At 42.8% G+C, this 22,798-nt stretch overlaps 1 protein-coding gene across 1 annotated transcript in view; it reads right to left on the bottom strand.

Annotated features, from left to right (window-relative positions):
* Positions 1-5,697: 5,697 nt before the first annotated feature.
* LOC118585633 (serine/threonine-protein kinase TNNI3K) overlaps positions 5,698-22,798 on the bottom strand; it is a 269,798-nt gene continuing 252,697 nt past the window's right edge. The window contains exons 24-25 of the mRNA XM_036190397.1: positions 11,687-11,766; positions 5,698-6,217 (exon numbers count right to left, since the gene is read on the bottom strand). Of these exons, the coding sequence (XP_036046290.1) occupies positions 6,141-6,217; positions 11,687-11,766 (157 nt within the window). The 3' untranslated portion in view covers positions 5,698-6,140. The remainder of the gene's footprint in view (positions 6,218-11,686; positions 11,767-22,798) is intronic.

A 22,798-nucleotide genomic window follows, 5' to 3' on the forward strand; every position in this document is an offset into this window, starting at 1 on the left:
GCCATTAAGTGGGGGAAAGGTACCACAGGATAACTTGGCCTTGGATTCATAACATTCCAATTTCTTCACATCATTGAGTACTCAGTCAGTCACCCTAGCAGAAGGTCCAGTGGAAAGTGTGATTATTTTCAGGAATTTTTATTCACAACTTGATGCCTCAGCTCTGGGAGTGATCCACAAATTGGGCTTTAATAAGCACCCCTGTTATTCAGGCATGGGCTCCAGTTTAAGAATGGGATTCCTGCTGACAAGCCTAAGTATCCATGTTCAATTCTCCAGAGCCTACACAGTGGAGAGAATTGAGTCTTAAAAGCTGTCCTCTGATCTCTACTTGTGCACTGTGCACATGCATGTCCATGCACATGCACACACACACACACACACACACACACACACACACACACACACTTATACAAAATAAACAAAGGAATGAATAAGTAAATAATGTAGTTATAAAAAGAAGTTGATATTCTCTGTTATATCCTACTTATGAAATGACATTGAGACCATGGATTTTTTTTTTAATTAAAATTAAACAAACTTAAAGCCAACCAAAATTCAAAGTGTTATTTTATTCCTCTTGTGGCCAACCTTACCCTGTCCTGATTTATTGTTTCAATCTTACTCTTTTCTTATTCATTTGGATAAAAGAAGAGATGCAGTTTTATGAAATTAATAAGCCTGAAGTCACCCCTTAAAGACGGCAGAAACACCTTTCTTCTGCATGAGAGCCCATTGCTTAAAAGACTGAAACCTAAGCTCATGTTCTTCTCATCCCCCTAATTACACATAAAGCTAGGCTGGGAATGCTTTTGCACTGTGTCCTCAACAGGCAGGCTCAGCACCTGTGGCAGTGTTTAATGCACAAAGCCTAATTTAATTAGCATCCTGCCTCTGGGCCAGCCTGCTGTGGGGTCTTGGATCTCTGGCTCAGGAAGAAATGTGTAACCCCTGCTCTTTTTATTTCTAGTTAGCCTCATAAAGGGTGGGTTTCTAAGGAGAGAGAGGAACTCTGCTTCTCCATCAAGCTCTGTGCAGTGCTAATTGAGCTGACAGTCTTGGACCACTGTCTGTGATTGCCTCAGCTGACTAGAGCAGAGACCTGGTGAAGGGATTGTAAATGTCAGATGGCTCATGTTTGCCCTCATGGCTCTTGAGTTGATCAAGGGAGCTATCTAGTCTGCACGCTTGAGTAACGCAAGTAGCAGACAAGTAGGGAGAAATGAAGTCTTCAAATCCCAGTGGGAAAGCCTGCACCAGATCCCTGCTTTCCCTCCCAGAGCTAATGAGGAGAGGAAAGGTGAAAGTGCCTGGCTGCCCAAGCGCGGGCTTTGCCTCCTGACTTTGTTCCTGCTTATCATGCTCAGGGGCTTGTTTCTGTCAGTCATTTGTCTCTTGTTCAGCCTGGAAAACAACATTGCATGTTTTAAGATTATTCCAGCTGCAGCTCTTTTGTAGCTGTAACAGAGAAAATGTATTTCTTGTTTTACTTTATAAGAATGAGCCACGGCAATTAGGAAGGATGTATTTTTCTGGCCTCTGAAACTTCTCCTGTGCTCATCCCCCAATTTTCCTTGGAGCTTTAGAAAGGCAACAGTGTTCACATTTGCCCTAGCTCTTGATTGTGAGCAGGAGCTTGCTCTGCCTTTCTCTCCATCACAGGGATGGAGAGCTGGCTCAGTGAGAAAAGCACATGTCATATGAGCTCAATCCCCAGGATACACACATATTTACTTCCACTAGGGAGTCTCCTATCTAAGCCTTCAGTCTTCCCACAGGCACAGTGGAAGTAAATATGTGTTGTCCTCTGACCTCCACCCTCATGGCATGGCATGTGTGCCCTTGTGCTCACATATACAAATGTGCTTCACACATGACCTGAAACTGGGCTCTATTCTAGTGGAACTGAATTCACAGCTTTGCCTTTCTGAACATGAATTCTCAACTTAGAAAAAAAAAAAATTCTTTCCAGAAATGTGTAGAAAATGAACTTAGTTACATTTTAACTACTAAGATACATTTCTGCTATCTTGCAGGCATCTGTCTAGTGGACATGTGCTTTCTTTTTGCTTACCATTTTTTCCCCATGGGGAATTATTTGTTGTGTTTGGAAATGACTGGAATCTTTTCTGATATTATGTCAGTTCTAGAATCACACATTACTACTCAAGGGGGACTAGACATTGGTTAAGTTTGCCCCAGGGATGTCAGTTTTGCAGCTTACTCTTTGTGATGAAAGGGTATTTTTAGAGACATTGATAGTTTTGCTACTGAGAGGAGACAATCTCTTCCTTTCTCATGCTTGCCTTGAGTTCCTCTGTGTTTGGACAGAGAACAACAGAAAGAGATGAAGGCATCTGCTGTATGCTCTCACTACTAACCACATTGTCTGGTTAATTTGAATCCTTACAAGAACTCTAAAGAGTAAATGTTAGTATTGCTAGGCTAAATAGATTTTAAAAAGGCTCCTCCATGATCACACACCTACTGCAAAAGAACCTGGTGACTTTAGAGCTGGTGCTTATTGCCGAAGGGGGAGGAAGGGGGAGGAAGGGAAAGACTGAAAGAGAAACTAAAGAAGAAGTGGAGAGGCAAGAGAAAAACAGAAGGGAGAAAAGAGGAGGAAATGAGAGGGAGAGAGGGAAAGAGAAAAGCAAGAAAGGGAGGGCAGGGAAGAAGGGAAGGGTTAAGAGAAAACCGATAAATCCTTGACTTTAGTTGAATTGTCTAGTGCTAGCCTTCCTTCTTACAAACAGCCCCACTTTTCTCTTTCCTAGGGAAATGTCAGCTTTGGAAATAATTTAACCCAAATATTCAAGCTGTTGAAATGGCTCTCCGTGTTGCTGCTGTAGTATGGCTCACAATTATAATTAATGAAACATCTTCAGAGTAAGCTCAGTGCTGTATGCACATGGAAAAATATCTAATGTTCTAAGCATATGGAAACATGAACTCAGAAGTCCATTTTTTACAAGCAGAAAGGGAAAGCAATTAGTGAGACATTTTTCAGCAAGAAGGAAAAAAAAAATACCTGAAAAATCTTGTGTTTCTGAGACATGCTTTAAGATGAGCCTCAGGCCCCATTAAGGGTGTGGTAATGAAGAGGGTTTGCGAGCCATAGGGTGACTCTGTGGAAAGGTTTTTCCTTCTCAGGAATCAAGATGCATTAGCCTCATTATTTGCAGACACTTGACAAGACAAGAGCAGAGGGAAGCAGGGACATAAGGAAAGGCAGTGAGGGGAAGGAGGAGGCCCAGGAGAGACAAGAAAGGGAGCTGAGTCTTTTCTGGACAATCTCTCTCAAAAAGATGGGCATTTCAGAAAACAATACCCTTCACCTGGTGTATGACCTCTCCAGTGGGAACCTATGAAGGCATTCCTGTGCCTACTTGTCTCTCATGTCAGTCCAACTCTGTCCATGGTACTGATCACATACATTTGTCGTTCTACATGCCGTATTAAAATCAACCTCCCCTGTCCACTATATTCCATTCAGTTTCATCTATTAAAGACTGGGCCCTAGACTAGCTTGGGCTGGATCCTGTCATGCTGCCTAGAATAGTCTATCCAAGGTAACAAGAAAGGACTTGTGGACACAGCTGCTCCCTAGCTAGGGCCCATCTTCTCTGTCAGGGTTTATGCCTGAGCAGTCATCTTTACTTCCTTGGCTGTGTTCTTTAAAAGTCTCTTGAGAACATGTCTGATGGGATTCAGTACCTGTCACTCTGGAATAATGAGTAGGAGAATAAAAAGGACAATGACTTAAAAGCGTGTACCAGGGTTTTAATTTATACTTTTGGACCTGCATTGCCAATTGGAGCTGATAGGGATTAGAGATTTTGCTACCATAGGTCATAAAAGACAGTCCAAAGGACTTTAGAGGTGGGACCTCTGTTTTCTTGATGGGAATTTCTCTCTAGAAATATAATTTCAAACTGCAGTAAGAAGCAGAGCCTATTGAGACATCCATGGGTCAAGTCCACATTAGCCCAGAAGCAGATGTCCCTGAGAGCTGCTCCTCAGGGGCAGCTCTCAATCCTCAACTTGTTCTCTCTGACTTTTGAACAGGAATGATTATGTTATCCAGGGCACATTGAGAAATATACAGAGATGTAATATATTTTTTAAATAGGGTCTTAGTATATTGTCCAAACTAGCCTTAAACTCACAGTCATCCTATCTCTTACCCAACCCCTGCATGTGTGCTGGTATTTACAAATGTATGGTCACTACTTGGAGACAGTTTTGAATTTCATGATTTGAAATAGGTGTATCAGCTGGTGGTTCCCAAGACAAACACAGCCAATGGGAGGTAGGAGATAGACATATAAGTAGATAGATTACAGAGGATTGACAGATAGACAGACAGATGATAATTGTATATATAAATAGATATCTAGATGATAGATTATTGTCAGATGGGTAAATAGAGAATAGATAGTTGAATAGATTGATGATAGGTTATTGATAAATGATGGATTATATTTATCCTTCAGTATTCAAGGTATATATATATATATATATTTCACACATATATACATTTGTACATATATGTATGAAATGTATATATTTGTGTCTTATAATGGTAGAAGTTGAAAATCCCCAGGATTTGCTGACTTGCTGCTAGGGAATTGCTAGTAATGCAAATCGAAGGCCTGAGAGCTTGAGAGCCCAGAGTTCAGATTCTAGTGTGGGTCTATGACACTGGCCACCAGGCTGAAGGCTGCCTTCCTCACTGTCTGCTCTATTCATGTCCTGGTGGACTTCACTGTACTAACTCCCATCTGGGGCAAGCCACCTTGTAGTGTATTTCAGATGCTGTTCCTTCTGGATCACCTTCACAGACAAGCCTAGAGTCAGTGTTTAACTAGGTATCTGCGTGTCCTATGATTTAGTCAAATTGACACAAGGAATTAACTCTCACAGGAGGTATTCTGGCTTAACAGAAAACTGTAAGCATTAGGCAGTGCCCAGGACAGCACCCAACAGAGAATTATACTGTCCAGAAACAGTAGAAAGCTTGAAACACCTTAATTTAGAATATGCCAATTTTCTTGGCCAATTTCATTTCTCTTGCTGTGCTCAAAGGCAGTAATTACTGTTGGAATCTCAGCATTTCCTGTGTCATGTATCCCAGTCTCCCCTTCTTAGTGGCAAAGCATCTTTATCTGGTCAGACCATTCCTAACATCCAGGCTTGAACCATGGCATGGAGGGCTGATCTCTCACTTCTTTTATTTTTAAACATTCATTTTATTTATTTATTGAGTGTGTGAATATGTGTATGCACATGCCATAGCTTGAACATGGAGTTCAAAGAACAGTTCACAGGAATTGGTTCTCTCTTCTGACACTTGGCTCCTGGGCTCAATGCACATTTTCAGGCTTGACCAAATTGCATTTACCCACTAAGCCATCTCACTATACCAGATCTTGCAACATATCCATGTGAAATATTTCATTTCATGTCTGTATGAGATTCTAGCTTGACATTAGTGTGTTGATTTCGTAAATAATGCCATTAATGACATCTTGCTCGGAAATAACACTAATGAGTTGCTCAGGTAAAGCCCAGTTGGTCAGATGCAGAAAAGAAGCTAGATAACCACACACTTTGTATTTATGTGCTTTTACCAGTCTGTTGAAAGGAGATACATCCAATGAAAGCCCTGCTGGAATTAAACACACTTCTGAACAAATGTTCTGGAGCACCAAAGGGTCTTTAATCACAGAATGAACACCAGAAGTAAAATCATGAGATAAGGCAATCAACAGCATTGTAAGAAATCTAATTGGAGATGCTCAAACACAAGCCTGCATAGTTTAGTCTAGGAATACATGAGGATCAGAACCAACCCAGACATCTACACAGATTAACCCCATTCCTAAGCAACTAAGGCACTTTATGTATCAAGCTAAGAGCAATTCTTCATGCACATTCCATATTTGCTCTTTGGCACTTTCCGCTCGGTGCAATTCAAAGCCCACCCTGGAGAAAGGAATTAAGTGAAAGCAGAATAAACAAGGCAATGTGAAGAGCCCTCAGAGGGTGGAGCACTATAATTGGAAGTGAGCTTGCCATGGATAGAATCACTGCCGTCACTCTGTGGGAAAATTCTCTTTAGGTGTACATCAGACATGTCAGATGCTGTCCTCAAAGCTGCCACTGTCCCGATGGGAGTGAAAGTGCACTGGGCTCATGGGATCAGACACATAGCCTGCATCAGAAAAGAAGTTCAGCTGTTACTTTTTGACCTTCTAGCACATCCCCCTGCTTATATCAACGAGGTTAACTCAGTTCCATACATAGCTGCCAGACAATCCTTTGGGATCCTGGGACTGAAGACTGGATCGAGTCCCTGGTGCTGCTCAGATTTAAAAGTGGAAACATGGTGCTGACACCAGATGGACGTTCATGGCAAGTGTCTGCTTTGAACACGCTGGTTGGTAGTTAATATTTTGGGTTTACAGGAAAGCAGTACATGCTTGTGGAAGGGAGCCTGTCATGATGGCTAAGAGCACAGGTTTCATGCCAGGAAAATGTGTTTTAAGTAATGGTTCCATGATTACTGTCTCTAAGCTTCAGCCCCATCATCCAAATGGGAGGATGGTTAGTTACTATTACAAGGCTGCTGTATGCAGCTGATGACTGGCAGTCAGTACCAGGGGACGAAGCAAAGGATGACCTGAAAGGGGAGATGGACGCAGTGCTTACGGAAAAAGAAGAGTGGCCTGGAAATGTTTACTTGCTTGTCTCCCTAGATGCTCACCTTTTAAGTGCTCGTCAAATGCTCAGGTCTGAAGACCAGTGGCATTTGATGCCCTCTGAAGCATTAGCATCTCCAAGAATGGATCCAGTAGCTCTAGAGTGCAGCACTGGGCAAAAGCACTCCCTGGGTCAGTGCAGGGTGCTGCTCCTGTCCACACTGGTACAGGACCACCCACTACTGCAAAATGGGTGGTTGATCAATAGCTGCTGATGGTTTTGCCCCCATAAACATCCCAGTTATCAGAGTCAATACATTACTTTTAAGCCACATATCCATATGCAGGAGTTTGGGCATATTCACTTTCAAAAGAAAGATCTCCATCAAAATCTCTTAGAAGGCATGCCATAACAAACTCTTCTGCAAGGAAATGCTGCTGACATTGCTGTTTCTGAGCATAGGCCTGTCTCACTCTCCTCTATCAGGATTGGCTCAGGTCAGGGCTGAGGGCCAGTGTGTATGCTTGTGCTTGTGTGCCTGTGCCTCTGTGTGAGTGTGTGTGTGTGTGTGTGTGTGTGTGTGTGTGTGTGTGTGTGTGTGAGAACCTATGTGAGAGTGCATGTGTGTTGGATGAGAGAAAGTCAACTCACATCATAAATCTTAACTGTTGGTCAGTAATGCAGAATCAACATTCTAGTATAAAAATATTTCATTTGTCCAGCTGAAATATAACTTCACTCTGGATATGGATAGAGCTTTACCCAGCCAGTGATGTGTTACTGCTGTCTCATCTTCAAATGCTCCACACACAATTTCACTGGCTTTGGCTGTGGCAGCACCTCTCACTGCACTGACTCCAGTGGAAACCTGACTTCAGGAATGACTGGCGAATTCACCGAGGCTGGCATTATACAGTGATGTTCTGTGGCATGCAAGACAGACACATACGGCTGGAAAGCTGAAGACTGGCTTAACCGGAATTTGACTGCATAGTGCAGGAAGAGACTGAGTCACAGCTCTGTGTTTTATTACTCAAGTCTGAAGTTAAGCCTGAACAGCAGCTCACTTTCACTTCCGTGTTCCCCTTCTGCCTATTGAGGTTAAAAACAGCTCAACCTCTGGGTCCTGGCTCAGGGAGCAGCATGGAAGAGGGGTAGAAGAGGCTCCTGGGGTCATGACAGGTCCATGGCACTTGTCTTAGTTAGGGTTACTGTTGCTGTGATAAAACACCATGAACAAAAACAGGTAAGGGAGGAAGGATTTATTTGGTTTACACTTCCAAAAGATTGTTAATCATCAAAGGAAGCCAGAACGGGAGCTAAAACAGGGCAGAAAACTGGAGGCAGGAGCTGATACAGGGAACATGGGGGAGAGCTGCCTAGTGGCTTGCTCATGATGGCTTGTTCAGTTTGTTTTCTTTTAGAACCTAGGACCACAAGCCTAGGACAGCACTACCCACAATGGACTGGTCCCTTCCCTATTAATCACTAATTTAAAAAATGTCCTATAGGTTTGCCTGCCTACAGTTTGATCTTAAGGAGGCATTTTCTCAATGAGGCTTTCTCCTCTCCAATGACTCTAGCTTGTGTCAGGTTGACATGAGGCCAGCCAGCACAGCACTCAACTCATAGTAGCTGTGGTAACACCTACAAGATCTGCATGAGATCAAGCCAGTCAATACTATGGCATAGGTGGAGATTGGCACATAAGACTACACTCCAAGCTGAGGAATATTGGCAGTTGGTGGCTCCTGGTAGGTTGGCCATGCTCCTCTAGTGGATGACCTTTCACCCATGCACATATGGATAGCACTAAATGGATTCAGAGGGTTATTTAAAAAAAAATAGCTGAAGTCAGGAGAGGGATGTATGTGTGATGGGGGGGGGTGGGTGGGACCAGAGTTGACCGCAGTGCATTATATTTGAAATTTTCTTTTTTAAAATTTTTTCTTTTATAATTTAATTTAATTTTATATATCAGCCATGGGTTCCCCTGTCCTCCCCTCTCCTGCCTCTGCCCCCGCCTTCCCTCCAGCCCACCTTGCATTCCCATCTCCTCCAGGGCCAAGACTCCCCTGGGGAGTCAGCTCAGCCTGGTAGATTCAGTTCAGGCGGGTCCAGTCCCCTCTTCCCAGGCTAAGCAGTGTCCCTACATAAGCCCCATGTTCCAAACATCCAGCTCATGCACTAAGGACAGGTCCAGGTCCCACTGCCTGGGTGCCTCCCAAACAGTTCAAGCTATTCAACTGTCTCACTTATCCAGAGGGCCTGATCCAGTTGGGGGCTCCTCAGCTTTTGGTTCATAGTTCCTGTGTTTCCATTAGTTTGGCTATTTGTCCCTGTGCTTTTTCCAATTTTGATCTCAACAATTCTCACTCACACAGTCCCTCCTGTTTCTTGACAATTGGAGTCCTGGAGCTCCACCTGGGGCCTGGCCGAGGATCTCTGCATCCACTTCCATCAGTTATTGGATGAGAGTTCCAGCATGACCATTAGGGTATTTGGCCATCTGATCACCAGACTAAGTCAGATCAGGCTTTCTCTTGACCATTGCCAGTAGTCTACAGTGGATGTATCTTTGTGGATTTCTGGGGACCTCTCTGGCACTTTGCTTCTTCCTATTCTCATGTAATCTTCATTTATCATGGTCTGTTATTCCTTGTTCTTCCTCTCTGTTCTTGATCCAGCTGGGATCTTCCGCTCCCCTGAGCCTCTTTCCCTTGAACTTTGCCCTTCATTACGCCCACTCACGCCCAGGTTGTTCATGTAGATCTCATCCATTTCTCTGTCATTGGGTGATCCCTGTGTCTTTCTTAGGGTCCAAGACTATATTTAAAATACATTAAAAATAACTAAAAGAAGAAAGCTCATGAGGTTGTTGCTGTGGGAAATGAAAGTACAGCCAGGCTGGGAACAGATGCCTAGCTAGAAAATGGAGGATTGTTGTGATTTTTGAGGGTAACCTCAGCTACATGGGGAGATACTATTTCAAAGAAGCAAATGGAAATACAGACCAAAATAAAAGAAAACAAAGGGTAATTTAAGCTGTGCAAATTGCTGTTCTTAGGGGGGAAGTACAAAATGTGTGTATCCTATCTGTTGGAATATCACTCCATCCAAACACCTAATGTTTTCTTTTGGCTCTGGTACAGAGATGTTCAGGAAAAGTAGACATTTATACTGTTATCCAACCCCTGTTTCCTATACTTCATCTTGGGTAATTCTCTGAGTGCTATTTCTTTAAGAAGAAATCCTTAAGGGGCTGGAGAGATTGCTCAGCCGTTAAGAGTTCTGGCTACTCTTGCAGAAGATCCAAGTTTGAGTCCCAGTATCAACATGGCCATTCACATCTGAAATTTCAGTTCCAGGGGACCTAATGCACTCATCTGATCTTCATGGCATCAACATGCACCTAGTACATAGACATACATGAAAGCAAGATACTCACACATAAAATAAAATGAATAAATCTAAATTTTTTTAAATTATAATTATTTTTAGAAACTAAAGAGTAGTTTCATCCTGACTCTGCCATGGAAAGCTTTACCACCAGGCCCCAAGCTCATAGGCTGCCCTGTATGTGGCTGAGAAGCCTTAAGAAAACACACTGGTATCTATTGGAAGATATGATACTGTGACACCTGGAGCACATATGCCCTCTGTGGAATCCATTCCTGGACTGGCCAATCACTCAATGCCACTGGTGCTGGAGCCCATCTGCATGTTAACACACACAGGAGAACAGAGCCCTTTCCTCTAAGGTTCTCAAGACAGCCAGAGTTCACGGCATTGCAACAAGCAGAGAAGTTTCCTTTTGTTCCTTCAAGGCTTTCCAATGCCTTCGGTAGCAGTTCTCGGAAGACAAGCTGCATGGACCCCATAATGTAGGATCTCAAGCCACTAATAACAGAGAAGCCACTTCCTTCTTCCTGAAACATAGCTCTAGAAACAAATCTGATGTGTTTAACTGATGTGGTCAGTCCTCCATGCAATCAAAGGAAGTGGCCATGGATAAACGGGCCTTAGCAATAATATTTAGATTAATATGGAACCCCTCAGACTTTAAGAGTGTAAAGGATAACATGGGCCTAGTTCTAGCTGGTGGTAGTTAAAGTTAGATGATATGATATTTCTAGTAGGAAATATTAAATATATCATACTTACCTATAGGAATCCTCAATCTATCCAAACACACTAATGTAGCTGATGGTAAAGGCTTCTGTATTTCCCTTGGTTTCTAGAGACCAGCATCAAACTTTATTAATTATTTTGTATGAATTTGTCATGGAGCCATCCTGTGAGACAGACCCAGGTGGCTGTCCTGTGCCTCCGTGCTGGCTGCTTGAGGGATTGGATGGAGTGCTTTAAACCCTGTGGTGCTCAGCTCCCAGGAAGAGCACTTGCAGGGAATGTGATTGTGGGAACTTGCCCTTCTGTTCTTCTCCTGCCCACAGTGAGGTGGGCTCAGCGGCAGCAGGTCCAGGGCAATGATGGCAAAGGGTTTACAATGCCAGGTGAGCCAGAGATGACTTACATAAAAACCTTACATTCTCTTAAAACTTCATTGCATACAAACTCCCACACACTCACAATCTCCAGAACCTGTATACACTCCCACACAGACATATGTACATGTACGTTCTGGGTATCCTTGCTTATACACATACATACCCTTGAACTCACATACACTCACACCAAATGTGTACATACATTCTCATGTATGCACATTCACACATACACGCACACCCATGCTCACACACACTCATGTACACTCACACTTATGTAGAGTCTGGCATTCTTTATTAAGTTTGAAGATAAATGAAGAGTTATAAAGACTTCAGTATCAGAGTTAGAATCTGTATAATATTTTAAAATTACCTATCATTTATGGTCATTACAAAATACAAAATTTTCTCCCTTGCTACCAAAATGAATGACAGCCACCTCCCTAGGAGTGATTTCCTTGATGTGTGCTACTTACCATATTTGTCAATGGTTGAGTACTGGGTACTTCTGTTCATTTCCTCCAAAGACAGGCCTGCATTGGAGTGTGTCCCGACACTGGAAGATGAATGGGACACTGCTTTACATGGGGGTGCTGGGCTCATAAAATATCATCTAAAACAATTCAGTCAAACAGCAGAGATCCCAAGGAATGTCGACGAGATGTCTACATAGTTTGGTTTTATTTATATCTTGTTTGGCTTCAGCTTAGAACTGTTTGAGTAAGTTAGATCTAGGTGTGAGTCTTGCCATCTTTCTTCCTCTAGGTTATAGTTGCCAGCAGCTTAGCCTTGGGTACACACTATCTCTGAGCCTCAGATTATGTATCTGCACACTAAGAGAAGACATTGGTGTTTCTATCATCTTGTTTTAATGGTTGGATATAAACAAAAAGAGTACGGAGCCAATATTGCAATCTTCACTTAAAAGCAGCTAAGGATGTTAATGTCTTAGTAGGTCTACATAAATGCAACACATCCTAAGCGCTATTACAAAATGACAACTGCACAGACCTGTAGCACAAATACTAGAAGGTCTTACTAATAAAAACAAACCTGGAGCCAGGTATTGAGGTTAAAGATGAAAGATCAGAGAAGCAGAACCAGCCACAGCCACCTCACTTTGCCAGTTCCTCAGCTGATCCTGTTTCCTTAGACTGGAAGCCTCTGAGTCCTCTTCCAGAATGAGTCTCAGCTGAACTGCTGCTCAAAAGCCTAAACGCTTAACAGACTCTAGTTCCTAGTTTTCATGCCTTATATACCTTTCTACTTCCTGCCATTACTTCCTGGGATTAAAGGCGTGAGTCACCATGCCTGGCTGTCTCCAGTGTGGCCTTGAACTCTCAGAGATCCAGATAGATTTCTGCCTCATGAATGCTAGGATTAAAGGCGTGAGTGCCACCATTTTCTGGCCTCTATATCTAGTGGCTGTTCTGTTCTCTGACCCCAGATAAATTTATTAGGGTGCACAATATATTGGAAAACACAATATCACCACACAGACCTGTGTTAGCACTTACATCCAGCCTTTTAATGTAGTCTGCATCAACGTGGCACTGTATTCTCAGTTCACACTTAAGTAAACAGTGTCCCAGGAGTGGGCCTTCAGAGGTCATGTGTAACTCATCTAAACTTGACATCTTAAAGCCGCACACTTACGTCCTCCTCAGGAATGCATTTCCCCCAGTGTTCCCTGGTCCTCCTCTTTCCCCAGTTTCGACTTCAGTATGTTTAGGAGGTGACTTCCTTCCCTGTCCTGCAGGTCACTGCACATCTGCACATCTGCAGGCTTCCTTGCATTCATTTGGTCTTTGTTGTCCTCAGAGAGGCTGCCCGGGGAGCCCAGGATCCCCATGCCCCTCCAACCCACAGCACATCTCTACACACCAAGAGCTCCCCAGTCCTTTCCCTGGCTTTGTCACTGGTGTCAATGTCAACCAGTGTGTGCTCCACAGTCCTCACTGTCTCTCCTTCCAGTCAAGAAATCTTTGCAAACACCACCAGATCTGCTATTGAGCTGATCTCTTTCTCCTCAGGACTTTGTAGTTCTCCTAATTAGTCTCTCTGCTTTCACCCCATCTCTGAATGAAACATCCAATCCATATTTCCCACAGTGTTCATTTCAAAGCAGGTCAGGACATCTGCCTGCTTAAGCCTCCCTGTGAGTTCCTGGTTCACTTGGGACACAATGCAAATGCTCTACTGTCTTCACCAGACCCTACCTGCCTCCTCTCCAACATTTCTCCCACTCTTTATTACATCCCCTTCCCCTCAAGTGCTCCTAGGAGCCTTCCCATCACTAACTCGCCCTCCAGATCTCTTCCTCAAGATCCTGATGCTAAACACCTTCCTTGCCTTCACCTATGACTGCTCTTTGTCATTCAGACTTCATTTCACTGTCCTTTTCTCAGCCAGTTCTTCTCTAATGGCTACTCCAAAGGGGCCATTCTGCTGTGGTCGCTCTATTTCATGATGGTCTTATTTATTTTAGAACTTGCTTGTTATCTGCTTCTGTATACACTGACAACTATATGTTAATGTACAGTAAGGCAGGAGACTAGTTTTTTTATTCCCTGCTGAGCCCTCAACCCTCACATTAATCATGGCCCATGTGAGAAGACCAACCAGTAGTTTTGAAAAATTGAATAAATGAATTCTTAAATGATGCCTGCCACTCCACCCTTCCTCCACTGGGTACATCTGTAACAAAAACCCTGTTTCCCTAGGCCTGAAGGTCAGAGGCCAGAGCCCACTGCTGTTCCTTTATTTGCCTTCTTTTGCTTTCTTTGGGTCTTGTGATCCCCTGTTCCTCAAACTCCCCACCCCCAACAAATACAAGTTCAGCCACACTGACAGTGGATTTTCCAAACATTCCATAATACCCTGTTCCTCTGACTGTGCCTTAGCTGATTGCCATGCTTGCATGTGTGAGCTGATGTCTCATTGCCCCTGACAGAAGGCAGCGTGTGCTACTGGCAGGAATGGGCATTTTATGTGAGGTGGCTGCAGTCGCCATGTCATGTGTCTTTTGCTTTTATCCTCTGACAATGACTGACTTAGGCCTCAGTTATGCATCTGTAAAGTGAGGAGTGTAACAAGACTTGTGTTGGGAGGTTTATTGTGAGAGTTGTTTAAAGTCTTTCGGTGTTACGGTTTAGGAACAGTAAAAATCGCTTGAGTTAAGTGTGTGTCCCAGTCAGCCAATTCTGTGAAGATGTCTCGAGAAGCCTCTCCTCTTCCACACCCGCAGGACTCCACACTATAATCACAATGCTACCGTGAGTCTGCTCTGGTGCAGAGCTGCCTGTTTTAGTGTGCTATTGAACTCAGTTACACAGAGGAGAACCAAGATCCTGTTCAATCTTGTTGGACTCTCACTGGGCTTCTTCAGTAGTTTACAATCAAAATGAAAGTGTGGTAAATAATATTAAGAGTTTCAAAACTGTTTCTTTAGAGAAGTTAGTTTTCTGTAATGTTGGCTTATATTTAATTGCCTTAAAAATAATCTCTAGCCTCACTTCCTTAAGCTACACAGAACGATGATATCTTAGAAGAAGGGAATGTTTAAAGAGGAAAAATTATTGGCTCAAAGCATGACAGAGTCATCTCAATCAACATTAGTCAACAGCACATAATGCTGGTCAGTAAACTGTTGATTCATTTTCAAAATTAAATTTCTTCTTTCAGTGTCTGTAGCTTCCTTAGGACTCTAGCTCCCTTTAAGCATTGTGTTCTCTGCGGTAGTCTTGGCAACAATACGGTAACAGGGAATAAATACTTTATCACCAAAATGGCTATCTGGTTTCCCTTGAATAAAAGCCTTTCTCCAGGATGCCCTGGGTGTTCAATAGCTGAATGCAGTTCATGCCTGGGAACTTATCCTTCCCCAGGAGATACCACACACACTGAGTCTATTCTAGGATGACAGACAGATGGGTGCCAAGCACACCCAGGTCAAACAAAAGGAGAAACTAGACCCTGGTTGATAGAGCTAGCTGTTCACACCCATGCACATTTCACCTTTAGCAAAGGTTTCAGAGATGCTCAGAGTTTAAGGCAGGTGTCACGTCTGGGGCTGAAGTTGTGACCACAAAAACAGGGCCCTTTGGTGATGCAGCACCCACAAAGCAAATGCCTGAGACTGTGAACCCATGGCAGGTAAGACAAGCACTGATTTCTGAGTGTTCCATTCGTTTCTGTTTCTTTCTGTTTTATTTGTGTTTTGAGGCAGGATCTCGGGTATCCCTGACTGACAATACAGCTGAGGATGACTTTGGATCTGGATCCTTATGTCTCCATTTTGCAAGTGTCCCAGTGATAGGCATTAATCGCCATATGCAGTTCATAGTGTTTCAATCATAACTGAAACTAGGCAGAATTCTTATGCTTAAAGGATGATTGTCTCTCTGTATACATATATCTGTGTATGTATGGCTAGGAAATTCTATGTGTATATCTTGTGAGTGTAAGGTAATTTTTTCTCTTATAAAAAGAGAACAAGATAATTTAAAAACATTTTTTGTATAATATGATATGATTGATGTATCTTAGCACTGAACAGTTTTTCACTTTGGACTAAACAATTCACTTGAATTCTGCAACTTGCACAGGCACAGTTATTGCTGTTGGCTGAAATAAATTCGACAATGATGCCCATCACAAGTACAATGGGCAAAAATTATCAACTGAAAAACAAATTGTGATAAATGTAAGGCCACAGAGCTATGGGTAACAGAAAAGTAGCTGAAGACAGAGCACACCCCAGCAAAGGCCCCAGTTCCTCAACTGAGCATCCTACAGAGTCTACTGCTTCAGCACGTGGGTGATGGACATCATCACAGCACTGTTCTAGATAGGCAGGACTAAACCCCAGTGTTTCTGTACTCCTCAGAAATTGCTTAGATTACTAGAGGCCACCAAAGTTGAATAAGAAAATTGCATAAATTTGCTGCATGGTTATAATAAAGAGGAGGGGGAGGCCCTCAGCTGGAATACACATCTTGTTTCCGGCAGAGGCTGGATAGATTTTCTCGTGATTACTTGGCCAGTAGGAAAGAGACTTGTGTCAAAGGACAAGTGATTAGAGTGAATTGTTAGTAACTGAATATTCAGGGGTAACTTGAGGTCTGCATCAGCCACTATGGGTAACTGTCCCTATAAGGTTAGACTGAGCCTTAGGCATTGCGAATAATTAGGTCAAAAGTCCGAAATCAAATTGAACTGTTCACAAAGAGGTTATAGTCATCCCACCCTGGAAATGTGAAAGCCAAGGCTAGAGTAGCTGTTGGGGCCAGGTACAAAAGGTGTCTCTGGAAGTCACAGAGTGATGTCTCTGTTGTTCTGTTCCTTACATTCTCATAGGGCTTCATGGATGATGTGGACTGATAAGAACCTGGCACATTAGAAAGTTGAGTAAGATGACAACTCTCATTTAGGCAAGAGATTTTGATCTTCTTTATCTGAGTGCCCGGACTCTCAGCCAGGGCTGACTGTCTAAGTTTCACACGCACGCACACATACACACATCACAATGTAACTGGCTATATACTGAATGTGGTATTTGTAGCTTTTGTATACACAGTTAATTTGATTTGTGTCATATGCCTGAAAGGACCATCTCCATTTCTGAGGAAGAATCACACTACCACCAAGATGCTGCTGAGCAATGTGAGGGATTTCACAGAAACCCATACTTGGGTTTGGTGTCCTGGCTATGTATGGCTGGCTCTGAGGAATGCAGGAAGACTCCATAGAGGATTGTATAGAACATTTTGTGTATATCCATGTTGCAGTACTTGAACAGTGGTGGTGAGGACCCCCTAAAACCCACATTAAGATATCTCTTTATCCAGGAAGGTTTCTGTTAAGCGAGATCCAAGAAGAAACAAGGAGACTATTGTCTGAACAGGTGGGGGACCTCTCCTGCCATCTCTCTGGAGTCTGGGGATGAGCCAGGGTCATAGTGAGTCCAAATGGCCCCATTTAGAGCTTTCAAAGCAGTCAGAGCTGTTGCTTCCAGACCACAGCCTGCCAATTGCTTTGGTATCAGAGAATAAATTCCAGGTTTGGCTTTGGGGTCTCTTGAATTCTCAGAATATTTCCTAGAGCCATAATTACTTCTGACTGTGTGACATTCCAAAAAGTCTGCTGAAAGAAATCCTTCCTTTGTTATTACCTTTTCCCTTGGGTGATACATGTAGCTTTGGGACTATGGTTTGATGAGTTATGATAAATGTATACTGTTATCTATGGCTTTGATGTAGTAATGGAATTAAAACAATGGAATAAAAGACACAGGACATCTAAGTTCAATCACAGTGACATAATAATGACAATAGCAATTGCCTATATTCCCTATACTTATCAAGGGCTCTGTTGATTGCACACACTTTTCACTGCTTAGCTTGAACATTTTGCTGAAAGTCCCCAAGACATCTGGGAAAGCACAAACTTTATGTCCACACTAGGGAGATGGAGAGTCAGCTCAAATGCTTAGATGGCTGGCACCAATGCTCAGGGTTGGCAGGAGGCTGAGCCAGGGCTTGAACAAAAGGCTTGCAGAGCTTCAGACCAGAATTTCCCTAGTGAACAGTCTATTTAACTCCAGCAGACACCAAACTATTTTATCACCTGGAAACTCACTGAAACAGTTACGAGGAGCTACAGATAATTGTATCTTTGGCAAATATAAATGTACAACAAATTCCTTATTATAAACACCCTTTGTCTTCACAGCAAAAGGAGAGTCATTTTTCTTATGTCTTGCTCTGTTTGGTTTTCTGAACACTGTTTCTTTCCTCTTAGCACACTTGTGCACCTGTTTCCTTGCATTGATGTTAAAACATGAGGTACATACATGCACACACATACATACATACATATATGCATATTCTCCTACACTCACATACATACAATGCACACATACATGCATGCACAAACACACATGTATGCACACATACACACTCATATACACACATACATACACATACAAATAAACACACATAAATGTGCATGCATACACACGTGTGTGCACATGTGTATACACACACACACACTCACACACACACACTGATCTTTTAAAATTCAGCGTTCATGACTCCCATATACTCCCCTTGTCTTGGGTAATGTTTAAGACTGCACATATGGATTCATGTTCCTGTAAACAGCCTCAGTTACATTGAACAACAACAGGAAAAATCATTAGGTGACTGATGTGATTAAACACTCCAAGCAAAATAGTATTCTATTCTAATTGGTCCAATTAGGTTTTATGTAGCTAACAACACCCTCAGGCTACCTTCATCCTGGAAGAATTAGCCATTTGGACTTCAAATAAGACAATGCCATCCAGGGCCTCACAGTTTTGAAAATGTTTTTGTGGTTTATTAAATCTTTCCACCATCTGTCAAAACTGTGTTCCTATGTGAGGCTGTTAGTACAAACTTCCTGGCCAGGGGCACCCTTATGTGTTTCCCCAAGAGGAATAACCCAAGGTAGGAGTCATGTCTTTCACTCAAAAGGAAGCCCACACAGATAACTTCTATCAGAATTTTAGTTGGTTGACACCAATATGAAAAACTGATTCAAAGAAGAGGTGGAGAAACGGGCAGCTGAAATGCTAATAAAGGTGTTTACACTCTGAAGTCAGTGCTTGCTGCAGAAAAGGCTGTGAGTGCGTTGGCTGAACCTTTTGGCATTTAGCTGGAAACAAATAGTTCTATTTAAAGTGGATCTGCCATAAGGGATAAATGCCTTGCTCTGCTCCATGGTGTCTTTTCATGAAGACCATATTTCCTCCCGAGCAAAGGGTAAGATAGCATTTCTATCACCTTTGCCTAACTTGAAACAGTCTAGTTATACTTTTACTGGTTAATTTATCCATTAAGTTTAATATTATTTATTTATTCAAGACTTTATCCTGGCTGTTTTCAAAGCATTGTTTTGTGTTTGTCAATATATTGTACTTGAGAATGTCTTAAATTAAAAGAAATTTATTGCTGCTGTTACATAGAATGGGCATTAGCCTAAGTATTTATGGAACCAATGATCAGTGCAAAATATCTCTTGCAGGAAAATCAAACCCATTAGTTCTCTTTCAGTAGCAAAACTTCCCAGTCTAGAAAGGCTTGGCGACCAACCAGGTCAGGGCTTTGCTTGAGCCATTAGGCAAATGTCCAAGGTCCCACTCAGTTCCCCATTTTTAAAGAAAAAAGTAATTAGCCAAAGAAATATGAATAACAAAAGTGCTTAAGGTATGTGCTAAATCCTTGACAGCTACTGAATCACCAATGTGCTCAACAGTGACGCCACCCCCACACACCACCTCTCAGTTTATCTCAAAATTTTATCAGGTACGAGTGAGTTAGAGATAAAACATGGTCAGGGAAGGCCTTGACTGCTAAAAATGAGAAATGTCTTTAAAATTTAGCAAAAGCTTCCCCCTGCTCTGCACCCACTGTCATTTAAAAAAGGAAAGGGAAAATTATATCGCATGCCTCAGAGATCTTGGTAGCACAGCACTCAAAAGCCAACTCCTCCCTGACCCATTTTTCCAGCACTTTTTTCTTTTACCAAGGAAGAAACTGAGGTCTTGAGAGGTGAGGTGAACTCTCCATATTCCTCCAGATTTGGATATCAATGTTATAGAGAAGTCAGAAACATGACCTGTGATGCCCAACTCCTAGCCATCTGTGGTGGGTTTGATTCTTAAATAGAAAAGGCAACTGACATTGTTGGATTATGGTTATGTATCAAACACTGCCAGATGCCTTAAAGACAGCTCAAAGTTGACCTAACAATCCATTTTACATCGAGGAAACTGAGTGTGAGAGGGCATAACTCATGTTCTGGTTACACAATATCAATTCAGACTCAGCCAGGTAACATCCAAACCTCTTGCTATTTCTGCTTCATCCTATTCTGTCTCTGTCTCTTCCCCTCCTTCCCTCCCCTTTTCACCCCTCCCTCTCTTCTTCTCTCTCTTGGTTAACACCAGCCAAAGCACAATGTTGGGGCTGGCTTCATCCTTTAGACACAGACATGGATGTGTTGGATGTGGCCTGTGACAGCTGGGGAGGGAAATGTGGGCACATCCAGCCAGACTCCATTGCAGGGGGAGGTACCCTGATGTGTGTCCTTTCTACCAAGATGGAAAGGACAGAGAGTTTGGGATGTGGAAGTAGAGCCATCTGTGGGTAGGGCAAGGTAGGTGTGTGTAGAAAGACCTAGGCATTCCATTTAAAGGAATATTTAATGTTATGCAATCTCAAACACAAGGCAAGGCTGCAGCAACAGTTTAGCTGCTTTTTTTCCCCTGAACAATGTCAATAGTAAATTGTCAATCAGATATTCATCAACAAACAAGAATTTAAGTGTACAGTACTGGTCCCTCAAACTGGTTCTGGAATGCATTTTCAGCCCACATTCATGTTTTGCTATTTATCTGAATAACAGCCCTCATCACAAAAGAATCTGACTTGATGTACACATTGCATTTAAGTGTCATTTTTCTTAATCGCTCTTGTTCCAGAACAGTTTCTTAATTTTGGCCCTGAACCTGCTCTTTCTCTAAGCCCTTGTTTCCTTCCAATGGCAGACTTTAGGAGGCAGTTTCCTGGTATTGGCTCCACATGGATGAAGGTATGAGTTTCCAACCCTCTTCTTGGTAGGTAATTCTAGGGGACAGTGAGAGTGAACACACATGTGTGAAGGTGTCTGGGATGTGTATTTCTTGTTGAGTCAGAGCTGACATATCCACTTCCACTTGCATCTAACACCCCATATCCATTCCAGTTTTCTTCTTTCCGATATTTATCTGTTCTTTCACAGGAAGAAACCTGGCTGCCAACAGCATATGTATACCGATCAATGCTCCTGAGTACATGCCTCCTTCTACTCTTTGGCACACCACACAGGTGTTTGTATCTCCCCACTCCATTTCCTTCCCGCACTCATGGAGATGCTTTCCTTGTTCTCATGATCTGATGTCCACCAGCTGGCCTCCCCTGAACTAAGTGGTTTCCTCCTCACTCTCCTCAGACCCCAACACTGAGCTATGCCCCTAGGCACTGCAATGCTGCTTTCATTTAGCCTGCATGCCAGCTCTTTGCCTCTGCCTTCACAGAACCCTCTTCCCTACACCCAGGCCCCAAAGTTCCCACATGGTACATGTTGCTGTGCAGATGTTCTTCTCATCTCATGGAGACCCACCACTGTCCATCATCCTGCATGTCCATCCTGATCTTCTTGTTGGACTCTGACCCTGTGTGTGGCTACTGCTCCCACTGCCCATCTCATGGATGCCCTGCCCACTCTTTGGCTCTGACTTCCATGTCAGCTTTCTTTCCCATAGAGATGTCTTGCTCACCCCACCTGGGATCCAGTATCATAGCTGAGAAACCCCAGTGTCCTATGGGAACTCTGCCCTGCCTGTGCCAGGCAGTGACCACCACCTCTCATACCATTCTTGTAGTCACTTCCCACAATCTTCTTAGAATGTCACCTTCCTCCTCTGATACTGAGGAAGCTGACCTAGCCTAACCCCATCCCGTGGCTTCTGGATCAAACCACTTAAGAAAGGAAGGGAAGGGAAAAGAGAGTGACAAGGACTTAAGGGCCTATGTGTGCCTGTGGATCTCTCTCTACCCACCAGAGACAGGCGGCTGATGCTGCTTCTCACACTCTCCAATGACCTGTGTACTTAACTCACAGTCCTTGGACTTTTGGGGACGTCTCTTGGACACATTTTTCCAGAGAGAAACAATTTGAGAGAACAGTCTCAGCACTAGTCAGCTACAGCAGTGAGTCAATCTTCAATGCATCTCATATTTCCTGTCCTTCCTATACATCTTAGATTACACTACACAGAAAGCAGCTTATACCAGATCCATTTTACCTCTTTCTTTTTAGACAAATGCACTCTAGGTTGGATTAGACCTTGTGACTCTCTTATCTTACCTTCCTGAATACTGGAGTTACAGGCATGCACCCCCTCACTCAGTTCATGGTCTCTGTTTAATGGAGCACAAACGAAGATGGTCAGTTTCCTCTATTGAGCAGTTAAGTTGTATGAAAGCAAGTGTGTGTATACCTTTCTGTAAGTACCTGAGTAAGATTCTCTGCACTAGCTATACAAGGGATTCAGTAAGTATGAGTTAATTAATGAATAAGTGAAAAAAGAAAACAAAATTTGAACTATTGAAAAACACAAGCGAATGAATGGTGGTTCCTTTTTCATAACTTTGCTTGTGTCTATTTTTGGTTACTTATGATTCTTTCTAATAAAGCTTGTTGTCATTGGACAATCTCCAGTTTCTTTAGCCATCACATATAAAGCTATATTGCTGTAATTAAAAGATCCAGCAGTGTGGTAATCCATGCACAGGGCACTGTCCTTTCCATTGTTCAGCCCATTCCTTTCTGAACATCATTGGCAGAGGAATCTATATACGACATCTTTATCACCACTGTGGAAATGATAGGAAAGTGGAGCTGAGGACAAAGAAAGACTTCAGCTCTTCTGTGATGGGCTGGCCTATGGAAAAAGATGGCATGGTGCCCCATCCCTATTATATGATCTCTCAGGATCACAG

This window comes from Onychomys torridus, chromosome 6 (genome assembly GCF_903995425.1).
Source record: "Onychomys torridus chromosome 6, mOncTor1.1, whole genome shotgun sequence".
NCBI lineage: Eukaryota > Metazoa > Chordata > Mammalia > Rodentia > Cricetidae > Onychomys > Onychomys torridus.